The 19,142-nt window shown below is 33.4% G+C and overlaps 1 protein-coding gene and 1 long non-coding RNA gene across 2 annotated transcripts in view; one reads left to right on the top strand and one right to left on the bottom strand.

Annotated features, from left to right (window-relative positions):
- LOC113520849 (WAS/WASL-interacting protein family member 2) overlaps positions 1-19,142 on the top strand; it is a 43,189-nt gene that overhangs the window by 2,427 nt on the left and 21,620 nt on the right. Inside the window, exon 2 of the mRNA XM_026906272.3 lies at positions 6,082-6,398. Coding sequence (XP_026762073.2) covers positions 6,082-6,398 — 317 coding nt within the window. The remainder of the gene's footprint in view (positions 1-6,081; positions 6,399-19,142) is intronic.
- LOC128202228 (uncharacterized) lies at positions 7,871-16,873 on the bottom strand. The gene is made up of 2 exons (XR_008253663.1): positions 16,783-16,873; positions 7,871-8,038 (listed from the first exon to the last, which is right to left on the bottom strand). It is a non-coding gene; the product is annotated as an uncharacterized LOC128202228 (long non-coding RNA).

The following is a 19,142-nucleotide window of genomic DNA, read 5'->3' as shown; positions in this document are numbered from 1 at the left end:
TGTAAATAATACATTAGCACAAAAATTTGGTCTATAAAAACAGATTATATTAACATAGAAGTGATTTAAATCAATAGATAAAATGTTAGCTGTTTTAAATTTATTTATGGCAATAAACTTGGTTTTTTAGTTATTTTATTCATAAGTAGTCTCCAAATTTAATGATAATTTTAACAATTCCTAAACAATATAAAGGGTAATAAAATTGTGAGTTGTACACATGTGTCTATTTTTATATATAATAAAATTATAAATAGATGATGGCTATATACCCAGATAGGTATTTAAGAAAAATATATGGGGGTCATAAATAAAAAACAGAAGCCAAAAAAATTTTTTTTTTTAATTTTTGTTTACCTATAAGTTTGGTTTGACATCACGCAAAAACTGCTGTGCCAAATTGGATGCAGTTTTCACAGTGTTCTTAAGGATCAAACTTAAAATATGGTGTGTTTTATTATTATACATATAGGAAGTTGCAGGCAAAGCTAAGTTGTTTTATTTAGAGCATATTATTTTTATTATGTCCATTAGTGTGATTTGTAACTGCATTTGGGACAACATTTTACCTAGGTCTTTAATTTACTAGTTAAAATCTGCAATAGGGAGGAAAGGGATAGTGATGGGGTATAAATTTTCCATCATTAATAATATACTCCTATTAAGTTCCGTATACTGTTCCTCTTATAAAATATTATTTTAATTTATTATATTATTACATTAATATTAATATATTATATTAATTATATTAATGTTAATATTATTATATTAATAGAAATTAACCATAATGTTTCAAAATATTTTAATGTTTTAAAAATTCATCATGATTCTCTAAATGCTCTACTGATAATAGTCCCCTATTATCTCACACTGGGGCCCCATCAGTGTATACTTATAGTGCAGATGGCAATACCATTCTTTTTTGACTCATTAATGAACTATCTGCAATATTATAAAATTAAAAAGTCTAATATTTAAAAAAAACTTTGATTTTGTTTCGGTCCTGTTCTTAATATCTGAATGTTATTTTTAATGTTTTGAACATGTTGGTATAAGGTGTTAAACAGATGTTTGTCCAGTTGGGATAGTTATTATGAGATGAAATTAAATAATAGTAATAAGATTGCGCTTGATCTCATTCATATAAGTTATGTAGTCACTTTGTGTTCATGACAAAATTAAAGTGTTGACGTACTTCGCTTATTGGCGACCGCCGATGCAAACTCTTTACACATTATTATACTTTTTTATATACATTTACTTTTAGAATGTTCTTATTATTTGTAATTTTAATATTATATTTTTTGACATACTTCATATTGTTCTGTTCCTTGCTTTCTGTTTAATACATTTATTTCGCTACTGAATTCCGTGTCTACATCTTTTCATCACCTCATTAAAGTCCACCGCTCCGTAATATCGCCATTACATGTACTTATTTATAATTTAAAATAATTTAATTATAATTTCCATTATTTATATTATATTATTATTTATATTGTTCATATCTTTATTCATTTAATGACATTTAATAATTTAATTCTATTTTAATGTTTATCCAACACAAGGCATGCTGTGGTTGCCTATAAATGTAAGAACAGTTAGATCTAATCTACCAGTGTATTGTATTGAAATGTTTAGCTGTATCTTATGTTGGTAATCCTATAAATACATTTAGTCATTTGTTTACACCAGCTTTGTAATTGTAGAAGAGTTGTCATCCTTCAGATTTTCCCTATTTATAGGCATCTCTTATAGTTTTCATATATACTGTTTTTTTTTTATTGGATGATAATAGAATAGTAATCTCACCTGCACTAACAGTATATGCTGGTGGGGCACCAGTGAGGTATGATGGGTGACAATGAAAAGGCAAGTTAGTGCATCTTGATAAATACACCTGGAATACAGCACAATTGTTTCTAGGTGTGTCCATGTGGAGGTAGACCTGATAGGATTGTTAGTAATGAGCCTGGTAGTTTGCATTACTAACAATCCTTTCCTCTCTTAAATATACTGTTGGAGAAATAGATTATATTAAAATTTACATTTAAGTAAACTTTGCCTAAATAATATGTATTTGATGTAAAACTGAGAGATAAAATTAATGATTTAATTAAAAAGAGTAATAGGATAGGATAATTATTATCCTCACTATTCCGCTAGACTGAGTAAAGGCCCGCTGCAAGAGCGAGCCATCGCCGTCGGGGCCGCGGCAGACTGCTGACGTGCCCCCGTTGCCCCGACATTGGCGCGAGTAAGGAACACCGGAGGGTTTTAGCCGGTATCATATATGGGTCCTCACTAAAAAAAAATCTACTATTTAAACCACATGTACATGATGATATAATATATAGTTTTTGTCTTAATTTATAAAATTTTGCCACCTTGATATATTTATATACCTTATAATGTTTATCTCTTACCCTGTTATTCAAGATATTTATCAGTGCTTGAATAAAGATTTACACATAAAAAAAAATCCCTTTCTGAAAATAGACTACTAAGTTATTATGTATTATTTATTTATGTATCAATGTTTTAAGTATGTGAGGTATTTTATAAAATTAGGGTATGATGAGACTGACATATCCTTACAGGATAAAAGCCTCTAAATAAAAAAGATAAAAAAAAAACATAAAAAATTACATTATCTTTCAAATTAAAGGAGTCATTGATACCTTAGTAGGTAATTTGTATTTGATAAGTATTATAACAACACGCTTGATAAGATTTTTGTCACCAAACATGGAGACAATAAAATTTTAGTTTTGTATTTAATTTTTAGAATTTGTTTTTTTTTTTTTACATAAGTGGGTGTAAACAACACATTTGTTTTTTTTTATACAACTTAGAATGGCAAACAAGCTGACGGCCCACCTGATGGAAAGTGGTAACCGTCGCCTATAGACATGAGCAGTACCGTGGACATAACAGAGTATACCGTTTCGCCCATGATACCCCCATGCATTGTCATTCCTGAGGACTCAGGTATTATTTCTCTGTATCCAGTAAATTCATGCCATATCCCACCCTTCAAACCGAAACACAGCCATGCAAACACAACTGCTTCACAGTTGAAACATGAATGGGACAGTGGTACCCAAGCAATCGACTTTTGTACAAAGTCTCCATCTGGTAATATATGTAATAATATATATAATGTTATAGAAATATATGTACTTACCTAAAAAAACTTACTGCTATCAAAATTTTATTTATAAACTAAATTTTGCAGGTATTTTGTTCTCATGTATTTTACAAATGAAATAGACATCAAGATGGCATATCGAGATTTTTGCATGATGACAGACATACAAAAATTCTAAAAACTATTGGCTTTGGTATTGGCTTCTATTGCTCCTTGTATTTTTTTAAATATCACTTTTTTTTTAATACCTATCTCCTATGTAGAGATATCATCTGGCTACTAGGCTCATCATCATCATCATATTATACATCATTTATCCATTGTCCACTGTTGAACACAGGTCTCTCCTATACTACTAAGGGTTCCAACTAATAGGTACTACGTATTTAAAATAAATATCCTACTGTATTAAACCTACATATATAAATACGAAAGCTTACGAGGATGTTTGTTACTCTTTCACACAAAAACCACTGAACGGATTTCAATGAAATTTGGTACACGAATGGGTAAGTTACATTCTAATTTAACACTATGTTTTTATATACTGATTTATGTGAGCGAAACCGCGGAATACAACTAATAATACATTTGTATTTCGAGATTATTTATATGCCTGTACTCGGTAGCACTTTTGTTTTCTCCGCGGTTTTAAACAACTGAAAATGTACAATGATTCTTTTTGGATAATAATGGAATAGTAACCCCGCCTGCTAAGCCGCCCGCATGATAAGCTTCCGTCCCAATAACAGGGTATATTGGGACGGAAGGGATTGTTTATAATGGAGACTATGCCCCATTAAAAAAAATCCCCCCCCCCCCCTTCTCTCCAATAGCCATTGTGCTATGATAATATCGTGATATGATTGCAGATCTATTCATCTTGATAATTAAATGACCTGCTTTTATCCTCACTTATTATCCCTCACTGGTGCCCCGTCAGCATATTCCGTTATCGCGGGCGGGGTTACTTTTCCATTGTCTTCCATTACACAGGGTATATTGTTAGCAATAAGACAATTTCTTCCCTTTATGTAAAGTGGTAACCTCCTTTGATGGGGGGGGGGGGGGAACTAGGTCGACCTCCTCGCGGTTCCCCCTGGAAACTATCATGGTTAATTCCTGATTAATTTATCATGATAGGCTAACTGGCCTGTTTTCATTCTCATCTATCACCCTTCACTGGTGCTCCGCCAGCGTATCCCGTTAGCGCAGGCGGGGTTACTCATTTTCACCTATCAAAAAAAAAACTTCTATACGCTATTAGTTTACTTTTGTGTGAGTATCTATGAGCAATGATGGATGACGACGAAGACAGGTCAGTTATGTAATAATATGTTAAATCATCAGGAATTTCCCACGTTGATTTCTTTAGAGGGGACTATATGGAGTTCGAACTGACAGATTACGATTTGGAATGGCAACGCATGGAGGGTATCACCGGCGACACGGTATACTCTGATATGTCCATGGTACTGTTCGTGTCTATAGGTGACGGTTACCACTTTCCATCAGGTGGGCCGTCAGCTTGTATGCAATTCTAAGTTGCGTAAAAAAGTACATATTGCTAGTAATGGGGTCGATGGTAGTCCACAATGCTAACAATCATTTTGCTATTTATAGTGGTTTAGTTCCGCCACAGTTTCACCATCGCGGACTTACCATATATTCAGTGACAAACTTTCGGATGTATGTAGACATAGATAGAATGACCACGTATTCCAACATAAAAATAATTTAACATTTTATAGTGTATGCATTTAGAGTCAGGGGTGTTCTTCTCTAGAAATCTGTCCGATTCTAGAATAAAGGCAATATGCAACCCCGGCCTCCCGATTTTGTCCCAGTCCTTTCCGCATTTCCCCCCTTTTCCTTTCCCACATAAGATATTTCTCTCATTCAATATATAACGTTCCCTTCCTTTTTTCCTCAATCCTTTCCTCCATACCGTAGGTGGCGGAAACCACCAACAAATGCATTCCCAAAGAGGGTTGACGTCAGGCAGGTGGCCGGTCGTAAAACTAAAAACCAAATCTTTTTGTAATATGGATAAAATCATATTACACCGACCCCAAATGATTGGGATAAGGGTAGGAAGATGATGATAGTGTATGCATTTAGAGATAATAAATATATAATTTTACTAGCTTTTACCTGCGACCTCGCCCGCGTGACCATCCCGATTCATGTTCACTGACTGTGATAAAAATAGCGTATGTTCTGCTTCATCCTATATAGTACTATTATACCATCATTGTCATCATTCTTCCTTAGGGAGTTTTGCCAGTAGTTGCCACGCTTGGCAGGCGAATTGGCAACCGCAGTTAGACTTTAGAGACATTTTAAGAGGGACGCTGCTGCCCATTCCTCGCACTCCCGAGGCGACTAACGCTTCTTATGACACCTACGGGAAAGGTAGGGGGACCTATTCTATGCCGGAACCACATGGTCAAATACTTATCTATATATTTTGGTATAATTTCATAGTGATTAGTAAAGCTGTTAAAGCGTTAAGCCAAGACAACCAAATGCATTCTCACATTTTTTATATTAGTAAAGGCTAGTTGTATTCCTCGGCTTCGCCCGCGTGAATCAGTACATAAAGTATCCTTTGTGCTACGTTAGGATATAACTTACCTATGTATCAAATTTTATTCAAATTCGTTTAGTAGTTTTTGCTTGATAGAGTAACAAACATCCATCCATCTATCTACCGATATATATAATCTATATATATATATATACAAATTTTCAAATTTATAATATTATTATTTTGTTTTCAAAAAAATATTAAGTTAATCTTCATTCTCTCATCGAAGATTGGCGTTATTTTGAGGTTGTGAAAATTATTTGAAAACTACCTTTATGTACTTATTTAAAAATTACAGTTTTCGTCTAGTTTCTACAAACACTACCATTTTTTTTTGTAGGTACTACTCCCAACGGCCAAGTGAAGTCAGATGCGCCTCGGTACCCACCTCCCCATCAACCCCAGCAACCACCAAAGTTTTCACCCGAGAAGACCAGACCAGGTTATCCACCTGCGGCCGGCAATGTCAGTTCTCTATCGGCGGCGTTGTCAGAAGCACTAGCAGGCCGTGACAGTCGGGATTCACCGAGGGAATCACCCCGGGAGCCCCCACGGGAGCCGCCCCCAGCCAGACCGAACGTCAGGCGGCAAGCCAGTGATATAAGGGCGAGGGGGCCCCCGCCACAGCCACCCGTGCAGAAGTCACCTATGCCTTTGGTAAGTCGTAAGTTTTTATTCCCATGGTACTTACTATCCGTGTAAAAGTAGGGGAAAGGGATTTTTAGTAATGGGGATCTAACAGCTCCATTGCTAATAATATACTCTATCAGGTGGACCTCCATGCGGTTTTCTTTGGAAATGATATTGGTTAATTCTTTAAGTATTTTTCAATATAAGCCATCTGACCTGTTACATCCTTACCTGTCACTTCTCACTATCACCTCACCTACCGCCGCCAGCGTATAATGATAGCGCGGGCAAGATTACCATACCATTATCAATCATTAAAAAAATCAGGTGAGAGTAATAAAAATCTTATGAATAAGGCTTATTACATACTAAACGATTACTTACCGTCCGTGAATGAGATATCCCATGCATTACTTATATATTATTATCTATATTACGAATTAAGTCTGAAATACATCTGAATATATTTTGTTTGACATATAATTCAATATAATATTTACTATTATGGTCTTTATTTGTCTATTATTTTAATGCTTGTTCTGTTTACTAGTCTGTATTGTTGACACAAATTTAGAATTGTGAAATCAACGTTTGTTAAAAAAAGCAACGCTTGAGTTTCTTACTCATTGTATATAGCTAAAATTGCATTTCGAATATGCACAATTACTATTGAATAATGCTTGTAATTAAGTTTATTTGAATAAAAAATATTGTTATTCTTAGTATGGGCCATGACCCTCTAGAGTTTTTAGGCTGTCTTCATTGTACATCAAATCCTTTGTAGGCATAGGTAATATGGATACCGATCCGATATCTCTATATTGTGTTCCATTGATGGTGGAAAAAAGGTCATTACCCGTTTCGATATCGGCTATATTGGTCGGATATATATTTGCGAATATGTAAAAAGCCTGTTATTTAATATTATTTTTTGGATAACAGACTTAACATATTCGATATTGGACCAGTATATAGATATTGTAACTAAAATATTAGATATTGCTATATAATACCCACTCCCAACCTTTCATATGGCTTATTGGACAACGACTTTTCTAAGCAGGAAGTAACAGTAATTTTTAAATAGTCTAGACATTGTAAAATGTAGAGGTTTAAACTGGGATTTAGTCTTGGGAACCTTTGACTAAACTGTTACCGGTTTTCTATAATTTTTTTTTATTAGCGTATGACGTCACTCAATTGTATACTTACTACCCTGACCTATAAATCTGAAGAGTTGTGACGTTGTCAGCCTAAATCTGGTCGACACTAAAAACTTATTATGTTAATTAATACACAGTAAATAAATCAGAGTGAAATATTTTCCAAAATGTCGGGGCTAAACAAAACATAAATTTAAAGTTATATAATACATACCGTCTTAAATTTTTAAAAATATTAAAATATCGTTCCTCTAGATTATTATGGTAGGATTTAAGACGAATGAAATGTTAAGCTCCATTTACTGGGCCGATTTCGGTACTAATAAAAACAAGAAATTGAGCCCGAAAATACAGTAATATTGAATTTCACGGTAAACCCCCAGATTAAACCATATCCTATGTGTACATACATTTTTGAGTATCTCATCTCCCATATTTCGAGCTGACTCGATGCCCGTATCCAATAGCTAGGACGGATCGCTCTGCCAGTTACGCGACTCAGAACTATAAAAAAAAAACAGATTAACGTAGACGTAGATAGTGACGATGGCGCTAGACTCGACCATAAATGCTTATTTTTATTCTATCCTTATTATTTTTTTAATTTTACTCATGACCATTGATATTGGTATACGAATGGAGTGTAACATTTTTAGTTAGTTGTATACATATTCAACAAAAATACAAAATTAGCATTATAAATATAACAAGAGTTAGATAGAGGTTAAGAGAGGAACTGGCTGAAAAAAAGCGTTGTGAAGTTCATTTCGCCTAATATGATACGCTTTTTATGATAATATTTCTGTATTTTCTATAGTAACTATGTGTTTTTCTGGTAATAAATATATTCTATTCTATTCTAAAATGTTCTGTGTTTACATACAATAGGAAATATCATTATTATACTATTCGTATATTATATCGTATTTTGAATTTATTGAATGCTTTAGTTATCTGTTATTTATGTATTATATTCGTCAGCATATTATTTTTATTTATTGTGGTCAATATGTTTGTGTGGAAATTACGTTATTATGTAATTTATTGCCTTATTATTGTATTATTTTATTACAATTATTGTTTATTTAGTTATACCCATATTACTTATGCTAAAATCAGCAGTGTATATGTAAGTATGTACCTATTTTTTTTTTGACGAGTGAAAATTGTATGGTAACCCCGCCTGCGCTAACGGGATACGCTGGCGGAGCACCAGTGAAGGGTGACAGATGAGAATGAAAACAGGCCAGTTAGCCCATCATGATGAATTCATCAGGAATTAACCATGATAGTTTCCAGGGGGAACCGCTTGGAGGTCGACCTGGTTGGGTATATTGCTAGCAATGGGATTCTCAGTCTCCAATACTAACAATCCCTTTCCCCCCAGTATGTACCTATTGTAGTATGTAATAATTTATTGAACTTATACTGGTGTGGAAGTTTCTAATTATTTGTTATGTCACAGTATGAGTCGATTGATATTATAAAGCGCTGTCCACACAGCATCGGGCCCAAGACGAGTTGGCCCGGGGCAGGGTAATCAATGATATTCCAATTTCGCAGGGCGGTCAAGATGATTTCTCTTTGTGTATGATACGGTCTTTTTCTAAACTTTTAAGTGTGACAAGAGAAGAGACAGTCCTATGCATACATTTTTGTCAGGTCATAATAAAACCTTTAACGTATCTTGACGTTTGTTGTGCAAGTACATGGCTTGAACAAAGTGAAAATTTTGTTCGTAAACAAAAGTCGTAAATGTAGCGCAGGTCTTAAAATGCACATATGCTAGAAAATTCCAGTGTTTCCATGTATACTAATTGAGAATTTAAAATGGCCCTTGCTGAAATTTTAAAATTTTGAAGTGTAAATATTCCGGCATTTTTATATCTTCCGAGATCGGCATATTGTGAACAGCTGTTTTTTTCTTATGGGTGAAGATGGAATGGTAACCCTGCCTGCGCTATCGGTATACGCTGGTAGGGTATCAGTGAAGGGTGACTGATGAGAATGAAGGCAGGTCAGTTGGCCCATGGTGATCAATTGAACAAGAAATAGTGGTCACACTAAGGTTTCCAGGGAAACCGTGTGGAGTTCGACCTAATAGGGTATATTGCTAGCAAGGAGGTTGTTAAATCCCATTATTAACAATCCTTTTCCCCACTAGTGTGAACAGCGGTTAATACTACTAAATAGTAGCTAATGTCTACGCAGTAAGCGTACCTATTTAAAGTAACACTTGAGTCCTCAGGAATGACAACGCATGGGGGGTATCATGGGCGAAACAGTATACTCTGTTATGTCCATGTTACTGCTCATGTCTATAGATGACGGTTACTCCTTTCCATCAGGTGGGCCGTCAGCTTGTTTGCCATTCTAAGTTGTATAAAAAGAAAATAAAAAAAAAATACCAGTGTAGCTATCGTATTAAACAATATGGACGTAGGTGCAAAATTAATTTATTTAATATGTCTAGTCGAAATACCTACATCAACAACCGTTAATTTCACCGAAATTTATTCCATCAGGAATAATCTATCAAGATTGGTTTAAATTTAACAGCTACGGACTGCCGCAGCATATGGTTATCGTCACCCACGAACGCTTGCAACACGAATGGTGTTGCCAGATGTGATTTTTTTATATCAATTCAATTTTTTTTCCAAAATTCATACGATTTTCTTCATTGAGTAATGACAGACTACTACTTTCTCTCTGATTTTACTACATTTTATCAAGTAACCACTGTTACGAGGGATGAAAAAACAGTCCTTATCTACATTGGTCACTTGACCTCTTAACGTCTTATTTATTGTTTTTAATGATGTATTCAGTCAAAACTCTTAAATAAATCACCCAAAAATGTTCAGAGCGAATTTATTTTACTCTAAAAATTTATTCAACTGTTCTTTTTCTTCAAAATTTTTCCAACGTGAATATTAAAAAAAAATACCCAATCTGGCAACGTTTAATATGGAGAGCTTTTGCTGTTCTAATTTTAGTTAATATCTTTACGAATCTCAGTTTTTTTTTGCGGATCATATTCTAAATTGTAACTAAGATTGTACAAAAAAAAAATTTAATATGAGGGGTCTTAAAATACCAATTAATAGCAAAATAATAATTTAAATTTTTTTTATCTGCCTGAGTCTGTCTGTATGTTTATTTGTTTTGGAATGATGCAAAAATTACTACACCAAATTGGATACGGTTTTCTCATTTGTTTCTCTGAAAAGTTTACTTAAAATGTCGTGAATCTTTTCTTCTTCTTCAATCTTTCATTGCCATTCTTAGTTCTAATATCCACTTGTATAAAGTACTGGGTAAGAAGCTAGTCTTAATACATAAAAATCCTGTATTGTGATATTCATTCATTAGCATGAATCAGCATCTCCAAAATTCAAAACAATTTAATCGATTTTACTGGAATTTTGTATTGTTTGGATCAAATTAAGAGATCAAATTCTTTTTATTCCGAAAAGAAAAATGGACCACGTAGTTGGCGGTAGGGGTTAAAATACTATACTTATATATATGTTTAGTAAACTGTATTGTATAGATTTTGGATAATAAAAACACTGTATGAATAATAAAATGAATTTAAGGAGCCGTCACTGTTATAAATTGACAAAACAGAGAGAATAAAAAAAGGTTATATCATTGACAATACAAATATAACAGCAGACGATCGAAACTTAAATACCTAAATAAAACACCTCCCACACGTGGATTACGAAGTATAAAAATATCCTTAGCGGGGATAACTTTTAAGGCCACGTGTCATGTTGTAAAATTTGCCCAACCCGTGGGTGCTTCGCTTAGATTATATGTTTATATTAAACTGTCTTGGTTTCACTAAATCTTTATTCTTTAATTTCATCAGCGACTTCTGATGTGCATAATTTAAGTTCTAAACGCCTATAATGATGTTATTATGTGGAAACGTATGACGGACATTAAATGTTTTAGCGTATTATATATGCATATATTCCAATTATGGTTTGCATATTAATTTAATATTCACCGAATGAAATATTTGAGGTTAATTGTTTCAATAAACAGTTAGGGAAATTTGTTACTTTGCCACTGTAGCTGTTTAATATTTCCTTTTATATATGTTGTGGGTTTGATTCCCGCACAATATAAAATCTTTTGTGTATTTGCAAAATAAATGTAGTGTATTTATTAGTTGTCTATTGCTTATAATGCAAGCTCTGCTTAGTTTCGGACTAGATCATCATCATCATCATATTAGCTCTTCACTGTCCATTGCTGAACATATACTTTCCCCATTAAAAACGGCGCTGGTAGAAGAGGAGGGCAGCGACAATAATAAAATAATATTAAGAGAGGCTTACCGATATATTTTCTTAAGAAAAGCACACAATACAACAATAATATGTCAATCAAGTGGAAAAAACAAAATAGATATCAAGAAGACATAGTTATTCATAATATAAAAATATAAACTAAAAAAGGTAAACTTATATGAAAGGAGGTCTGTCGCCAACACCCATAAGGGGGTTTTTGTCAGTATTTGTTACACTTGGGAGTCGGGTTGGCAAATTCAGGATTTTAGAGATGTTTTGAGAAGGACGCTGCTGCCCATCCCTTCACCATTAAGTTCTCATATTCGCTTCATACGACTCTACGGGAAAGGAAAAGATGATCTAATTTATGTCTGGATCACAATTCAGTTGTTTTTCTTCGACCGGATTTATTATGTGTGTGATGATAAAAACTTTTTAGATTTTTTTTATGTGTGTGATGATAAAAACAGATTTTTTTTTTGTGGAGTAAGATTTATGTAATAGGCTTAGGTTATAGGTTATAGACATATGATTTCGCGTTCCAAATTCAAATATTTTCAGTGTAATATCTCTAGGGACCTTTCTCATGGTGTCCTCATGTGAGATTGAAGCAGTTTTTTTTGTAAATAAACATTTCATATTAGCTTCCAATAGTAATATTATTTGTAATATTGTTATGAGGAAATGTAACACGTTTTACCGGTTGCATTAATGTTCCTTTGACCTGAATTTTATAAAAATATTACGAAATTTCACAATTTCACACAATTTCACAAATTTCACAAAATTCGCTCAAACGCTCTTTAGTTATACACAAACAGACATCTTATGCTTTGTAATTACCTTTTATATTTAGGGTCGACACCCCTGATGTTGTCTTACCGAAATACGATTATTGTAACATATTATCATCAGACGGGCTGTATGCTTGTTTGCCACCATGTTTACTATCTTCACTAATATTATAAATGTGAAAGTGAATTTGTTTATTACCTTTTGGCGCCGTACCGAATCAACCAATCGTAAATATATTATGGTATATACGTACAATTTGGGATGGAAAAGATTATACAATATTATTTGTCCCGGTCAAGCAGACGAAGTCGCGACAAAAAACTAGTAGTATATCATTATTATAACAGCCGGTAACTGTCGACTGCTGAACATAGCCTCTCTCATAAGCGGGATTTTGCCAGTAGTTGCCACCCTTGGCATACGGGTTGGCAACCCCAGTTTGTCTTTTGGCGATGTTCTTAGAGGAACGATGCTGCCCATCCCTCCGCCATAAGCTCCCTTAGTCGCCTCTTACGATATCCACGGGAAGAAAGGTGCCCATTTGGTCTAGGTGATTCATTCTACGCCAGAGCCTACACGGCGAGCTAGTAGTATATAAAAAGACATTGTGACATTAACCTATCTGTGAGTCGTGTGGGATGATATGCTAAAGCGTTTAAAATTTATTAGGATTTCGCGTTTCGAAATATCTAATATACTGAACTGGTTTTCTACTGGCCTATTATTAGTTTATAAGCGTCTTAAAAAGGAAGAGGTTCTAAATTCGTTTGAATTTTTTTATGTATATATGTTATGTGATGTCTTCGCTAATTTGAAACTGATTTTGATTACTCTTTTTGGAAATGTTAGGGTTTATTTCCGTTTTGGTTTCATATTCAATCACAATTGAAAAACATATTTTTTTCTTTCCTAAATCTTAAATTATCATCGTGTGGTCTCGGCATAGAATGGGCACACCTTCCTTTCCCGGCGGTTTCGTAAGCAACTAAGGAACTTAATGGTCGAGGGATGGGCAGATGTGTCCCATTTAAATTATTATCAAAAAAAATTGTTAGCTTTAACTGCAGTCGTTAACCCGTCTGTCAATTTATTCAATTACTGAAAAACATATCTTTTCTTACGGCTGATATGAATTTTTTATACAACTTAGAATTGCAAACAAGCTGACGGCCCACCTGATGGAAAGTGGTAACCGTTGCCTATAGACATGAGCAGTACCATGGATATGATAGACTGCAGTCGTTATCTGTTTCGCCCATGATACCCCTCAGGCAAGTTGCCATTCCTGAGGACTCAAGGTGTTATTCTTCTGATACCTTAATAAACTCACGCCATATCCCACTCTTCAAACCGAAACATAGCCATGCAAACACAACTGCTTCACGGTTGAAACACGAATGGGACAGAGGTATCCAAGCAATCGAATTTTGTACAAAGTCTCCCTCTAGTAAAATTCCATAAAGAGTAATCAAAATCAGTTCCAAATTAGCGAAGACGTCACATAACATATATACAACAAAAAATTATTAAAAAAATAATATTTATTATATTCTCTGTGGGATGACAAAGTAAGAATGTCTGCAGTTTGTTTAAATTCTAGGAATATCTTAAAAAAAATCTAGATTAGAACGGTGTAGTGTGTTTATAATTTATTTGGTAACACACCTGTTTTGTGTTTCCCTTATTTTTTATGTACAAATTGATAATTTTAATTATCAATTAACATATTTCGCGCGAAAAGTACAACTAAGAACGTAATCTTTGTTATCGCTTATTGCGTTATCAATATTTACTTTCCATTATCAGGAAAATGTTAACGCCAGTAATCATGTAAAAAAAAAATGGTTATTGAAATATGCGCACTTGTATTGCATATTATAAAATAGTATTTAGACTTAATGTGAGTACTACTATTGTCATAGGAAGTAGTAAATATATCGCCGCTTATATACGCTTATCCGGCTCGATGGACCAATTAGGACTATACTTATATAGACTATGACCCCTTATATAGTAATAAATAAAAATATAGTGACGATTCTGTTTTGTCCACGATTTATACTGCGATAGAGAAAGATGGTAGATGTGTTTAATGTAGGCATTATTATTAAATCCAAGCAAAACATTTGACCTTGTATAGGAAATATGTGTACAAGAAAAGAAAAATCCGAAATAAAGTTAGGTATATTAATTGCAGACACCAAGTTTAGGTGACTCGGAAAATGTAGAGATTTCTTTATTATTATTTTATTTGGTTGCTTAATTAAGTCTCCGAGTTAATGACCGAATTATAGTTTGTTTTATTCCAAGATTGTACGAAGTCTAGTCAAATCAAGTCTCGTACGAAACGAATCGACAATTTAGCTATTAAAGATCGACCTTACTAAGACTGCTTATTTGGAGACTGTTTATTGGAATTTTGATTAAGTGTTACTATTTAAATATATTTGTCTTTATATCTAGCTATTATACACATTACATGTTTATATTTATAAGGCAAGAAAGGCTCTTTACCCAGCAACTTGGTTGCATTTAAAATTCACTAGTTATTTCCCGTGGTGTCACTTGTTTGAATCAGTATATAAATCCTATGTGTTAAGTTAGGATACAACCTATCCGTGTACCAAATTTCATTTAAATCCATTCAACCGTTTAAGTGTGAGTGAATAACAAACCTACAGACATCTAAACATCGAAACATCACAGTTTTTAGTAGGATAGAAGGTTCATAGTTGCCAACCAAGCGTCGCAACTACTGGCAAAATCCTCCTTATGGGAAGGTTTATGTTCAGCTGATATGAATGAATGAATAGTCATGAAAGCTCAGCTGCTTCAAGGCAGAAACACGAGTAGGGGATAATGGTACCCATACAGACAGCATTTGTACTAAATCTCCCTCTGGTATAAAAAAATCAATGCTCAATGAGACCTGCAAGTGTCAACACGTACACTTCCACGATTTATCGATCATTATTGTCGCCTATTAACGATCGATAAAATGTATTTAAGGTTATATATATATATATATATATATATATATATATATATATATATATATATATATATATATATATATATATATATATATATATATATATATATATAATACCATTTTATTATCAGTTCACTAAATATATGATATCCGTCGTATATTTTGTTCACTATGACGTCATATCTATGGTGCGTGCAGTGTAGTAAGGAAATTCATTGTTTATTAAGAAGTTATTAGTTGGTAATTTAGCACTGCACGTACTAGGTTAATGTGTCGGCCCATCATTTATATATTAATCTCCCATATTTGTATTTAGTACCTTAAATTATTTGTGTAAATATGCATATTTTTTTTATTCAACATCCATGACTGATAGTTTATATATTTACTTGATTTTATTTAAAAATAGTCAATTAAATGCCCACGTCCTTAAAGTATTAATTTGAAGCTAGTCTTACTCACTATAAGGTCCTAATTGGTGGCGACGTGATGTGTCGGGTCGTTAAGTTCCCTAAAATATGGTTATGCGCAATGGTCATACTCGTGAACGGGTGCTGCTTGTGAGCACAGGTGTCCTTATGTTTGCTTGTTTATTTCACATTAAATAATACATATTAATTATAATCACAGCACCCATACAAATGTAGAATTATCTTGTATATAAATGAAATGAGAAGTAACTGTTGAGTTCTTCTATGCGGGTTCTTTTCAGCAGATAAGGGGAGAGACTATGTACAAAAGTCGATTGCTTGGGTACCTCTGTCCCATTCGTGTTTCAACCGTGAAGCAGTTGTGTTTGCATGGCTGTGTTTCGGTTTGAAGTGTGGGATATGGTGTGAATTTACTGGGTACAGAGGAATAACACCTGAGCCCTCAGGAATGGCAACGCATGGGGGGTATCATGGGCGAAACAATATACTCTGTTATGTCCATGGTACTGCTTATGTCTATAGGCGACGGTTACCACTTTCCATCAGGTGGACCGTCAGCTTGTTTGCCATTCTAAGTTGTATAAAAACAAATCCAAAATCTAGCAGTAGAATCTTAAAAAATGACGATTTAAAAGAGCTTGTATAAAAGTTGATTTGTATAAAGATTCAAAATTCCAGTCTTCAAGTAATGTGAGTGTTGTAGAACAATTAGTAAGTACATACCTATTAATATATGGTATACGATATACATAATTTCTGTGGTCGCTTAGGATGGTGTAGTCACTGGTTACATATCGTGTTATAATTAAAAAAAGAAGAAATAAATGATTATGAAAGTGAATGTAATGTAATCATCAGAGAAAAAGTAAAAGGGCCACTCCGAATCTGGTTTCTTTACCTTATTTCGTAAACCAATTTACCGGGTCTTCCTACGTAACGTCAAAACGTAGGTGTATGATTTATATTGTCAAATAGTGCTTTGATGTTGATATAATGTTGATGTGTATTGTGTAGTAACTGGTAATGAATCAGAACAGTCGGGTGTTAGATCGATTCAGAAGAAAATCAACAAAGGAACGACCCATACGACAACATAACCTTCAAGAAAAGAGCATATTCCTTTTTAAAAGGCTAGCAACACACCTACAATGCCGTTGGTGTTGTAGCTGATCATGGGTGGCGGTAGTCACTTATCATCAGGTGAGCCGCATACTGCGTTGTAAACAAAAAAGAAATTGACAAAAAAACATCGAATACAGAGAAATTAAGAATGCTTTAAAAATAAAGGAAAAGCAAAAAAGACTATGCCACATATATGATAATTTATGTAAAATGGCAGTGAATTTACAGCTGAGTCCTCAAGAATGGCAACGCGTGGGGGGTATCATAGGCGAAATAGTACACTCTGTTATGTCGAGCGACGGTTCCCACTTTCCATCAGGTGGGCCGTCAGCTTGTTTGCTATTCTAAGTTGCATAAAGAAATGGAAGATGTGATAGATCGATCGATTTTTAGATACATCTACTCGTATCTTAAAAAGATTAGTCTGAAAATTTTTAAATCGAGGTCTAAACGATCGTTGTTTAATTAAATCGAGTCAAAGTAAGTGACGATTCTGATGATGCAAGCGTTCATAGGTTACGCTGGCCCTACTATATATGGCGCTGGTTGCATATAAATATGTAAAATAATGAAATCTTATTTTTTTCTTTCAAGCAACCGTATGATATAACGTTTTATACCATGTTTTATTTATAATGCGCACAAATTAGAATTTGTTCGACCAGAATCGCCAGTTAATACCTCAAATCCACAGATTATAATAATTATTAGAAGCATAAAATCCATTAAGATAGCGCGAAACTAAGTATAGTCTTTTACAAAAAAAAACATACTCGTATATGATATAATAGAAGCCAGTTTTTTATACATATTTTCTTTTATAAGATATTTATTATTAATGGCATATTAATTCAATTAGGTAATAAGTATACGCAGTCACCCACGTGCATCATGTTATAGTGTTTTATGTTTGACTTTTATATATTATTTATGACTATTAAAACTATAAAATAAATAATGTTCGATGGCCCTTTAGTGCCTGTGACGCAGCGTTTAGCGCGTAACATGTTCGGTCTTTGATTTATCTATCAGCATTTTTTTATAATATAAATATGCAATATTATTACCTATAATGAACGGCCTATCTTATCAGGTGTCTGTATCAAAAGATATAACGTAGATTGGCATACACGATATACGTACTTTAATTCGATAAAACATTTGTTTCGATCGATAAAAATGGACGAAGCTCGTGTTTTCAGACGATTAATAAGAGTGAGTTTAACTAAACTTTTATTAACCTGTATTGTCAGTTTTGTTTATAAATTGTGTATTTTTTTGTGTCTAAAGTATCTGTTGGTCATTTTGGCGAGGTCATTGATTTATGATTGATAACTATAATTTAGTTACGTGGTAATATTATATTTGATTATTTGTCTGTAAAACGATATTCGAGTATGCAACGCTTTTGTATACTCGCTAACTACATTAGTTACATGTATATTTAGACAGTTACTATTAATCTATAGATACTGTAATCTGCGAGATAACGTGAAAGAGATAGCGTTATACAGAAATTAACATAAAAACATTTTTTTGTTACTTTCGAACACTGATTCTACTATCCCCACTTTTAATATGCCTGTGTACTATTTTTTTTTTTTAATAAATAGATTTTGAAAATTAATAACCTAGAAATGTACTTTTTTTTTAAACTTGTTGGTTTTTGAATGTATTTTGTTCTTGATTGCACGTCTACGTAGATTTATTTGTCAACCCAAAAGACAGTGCTCTCTCAAATCCAATGAAATTTTAAATAAGTTATTAATATTATGTACATCTGGTTTGAAGGACCATTTTATTTGAAACATGAAAGAGAAAGCTACATCTTTACAGACAAAATTTTTATTATTGTTTATACTAGTATCTAAAATGGAAGAGTTTTTTTTTAATGCACTAGTTTCTGGTACTACAAGTTGAATTTGAAAAATCATTAGTTGATATGTTTAAAATCAATAAAA

This window comes from Galleria mellonella, unplaced genomic scaffold (assembly GCF_026898425.1).
Source record: "Galleria mellonella isolate WM207_F2 unplaced genomic scaffold, CSIRO_AGI_GalMel_v1 utg80, whole genome shotgun sequence".
NCBI classification, from domain to species: domain Eukaryota; kingdom Metazoa; phylum Arthropoda; class Insecta; order Lepidoptera; family Pyralidae; genus Galleria; species Galleria mellonella.
Note: the sequence above shows the minus strand (reverse complement) of the source record. Positions and strands in the feature narration are given on the sequence as shown.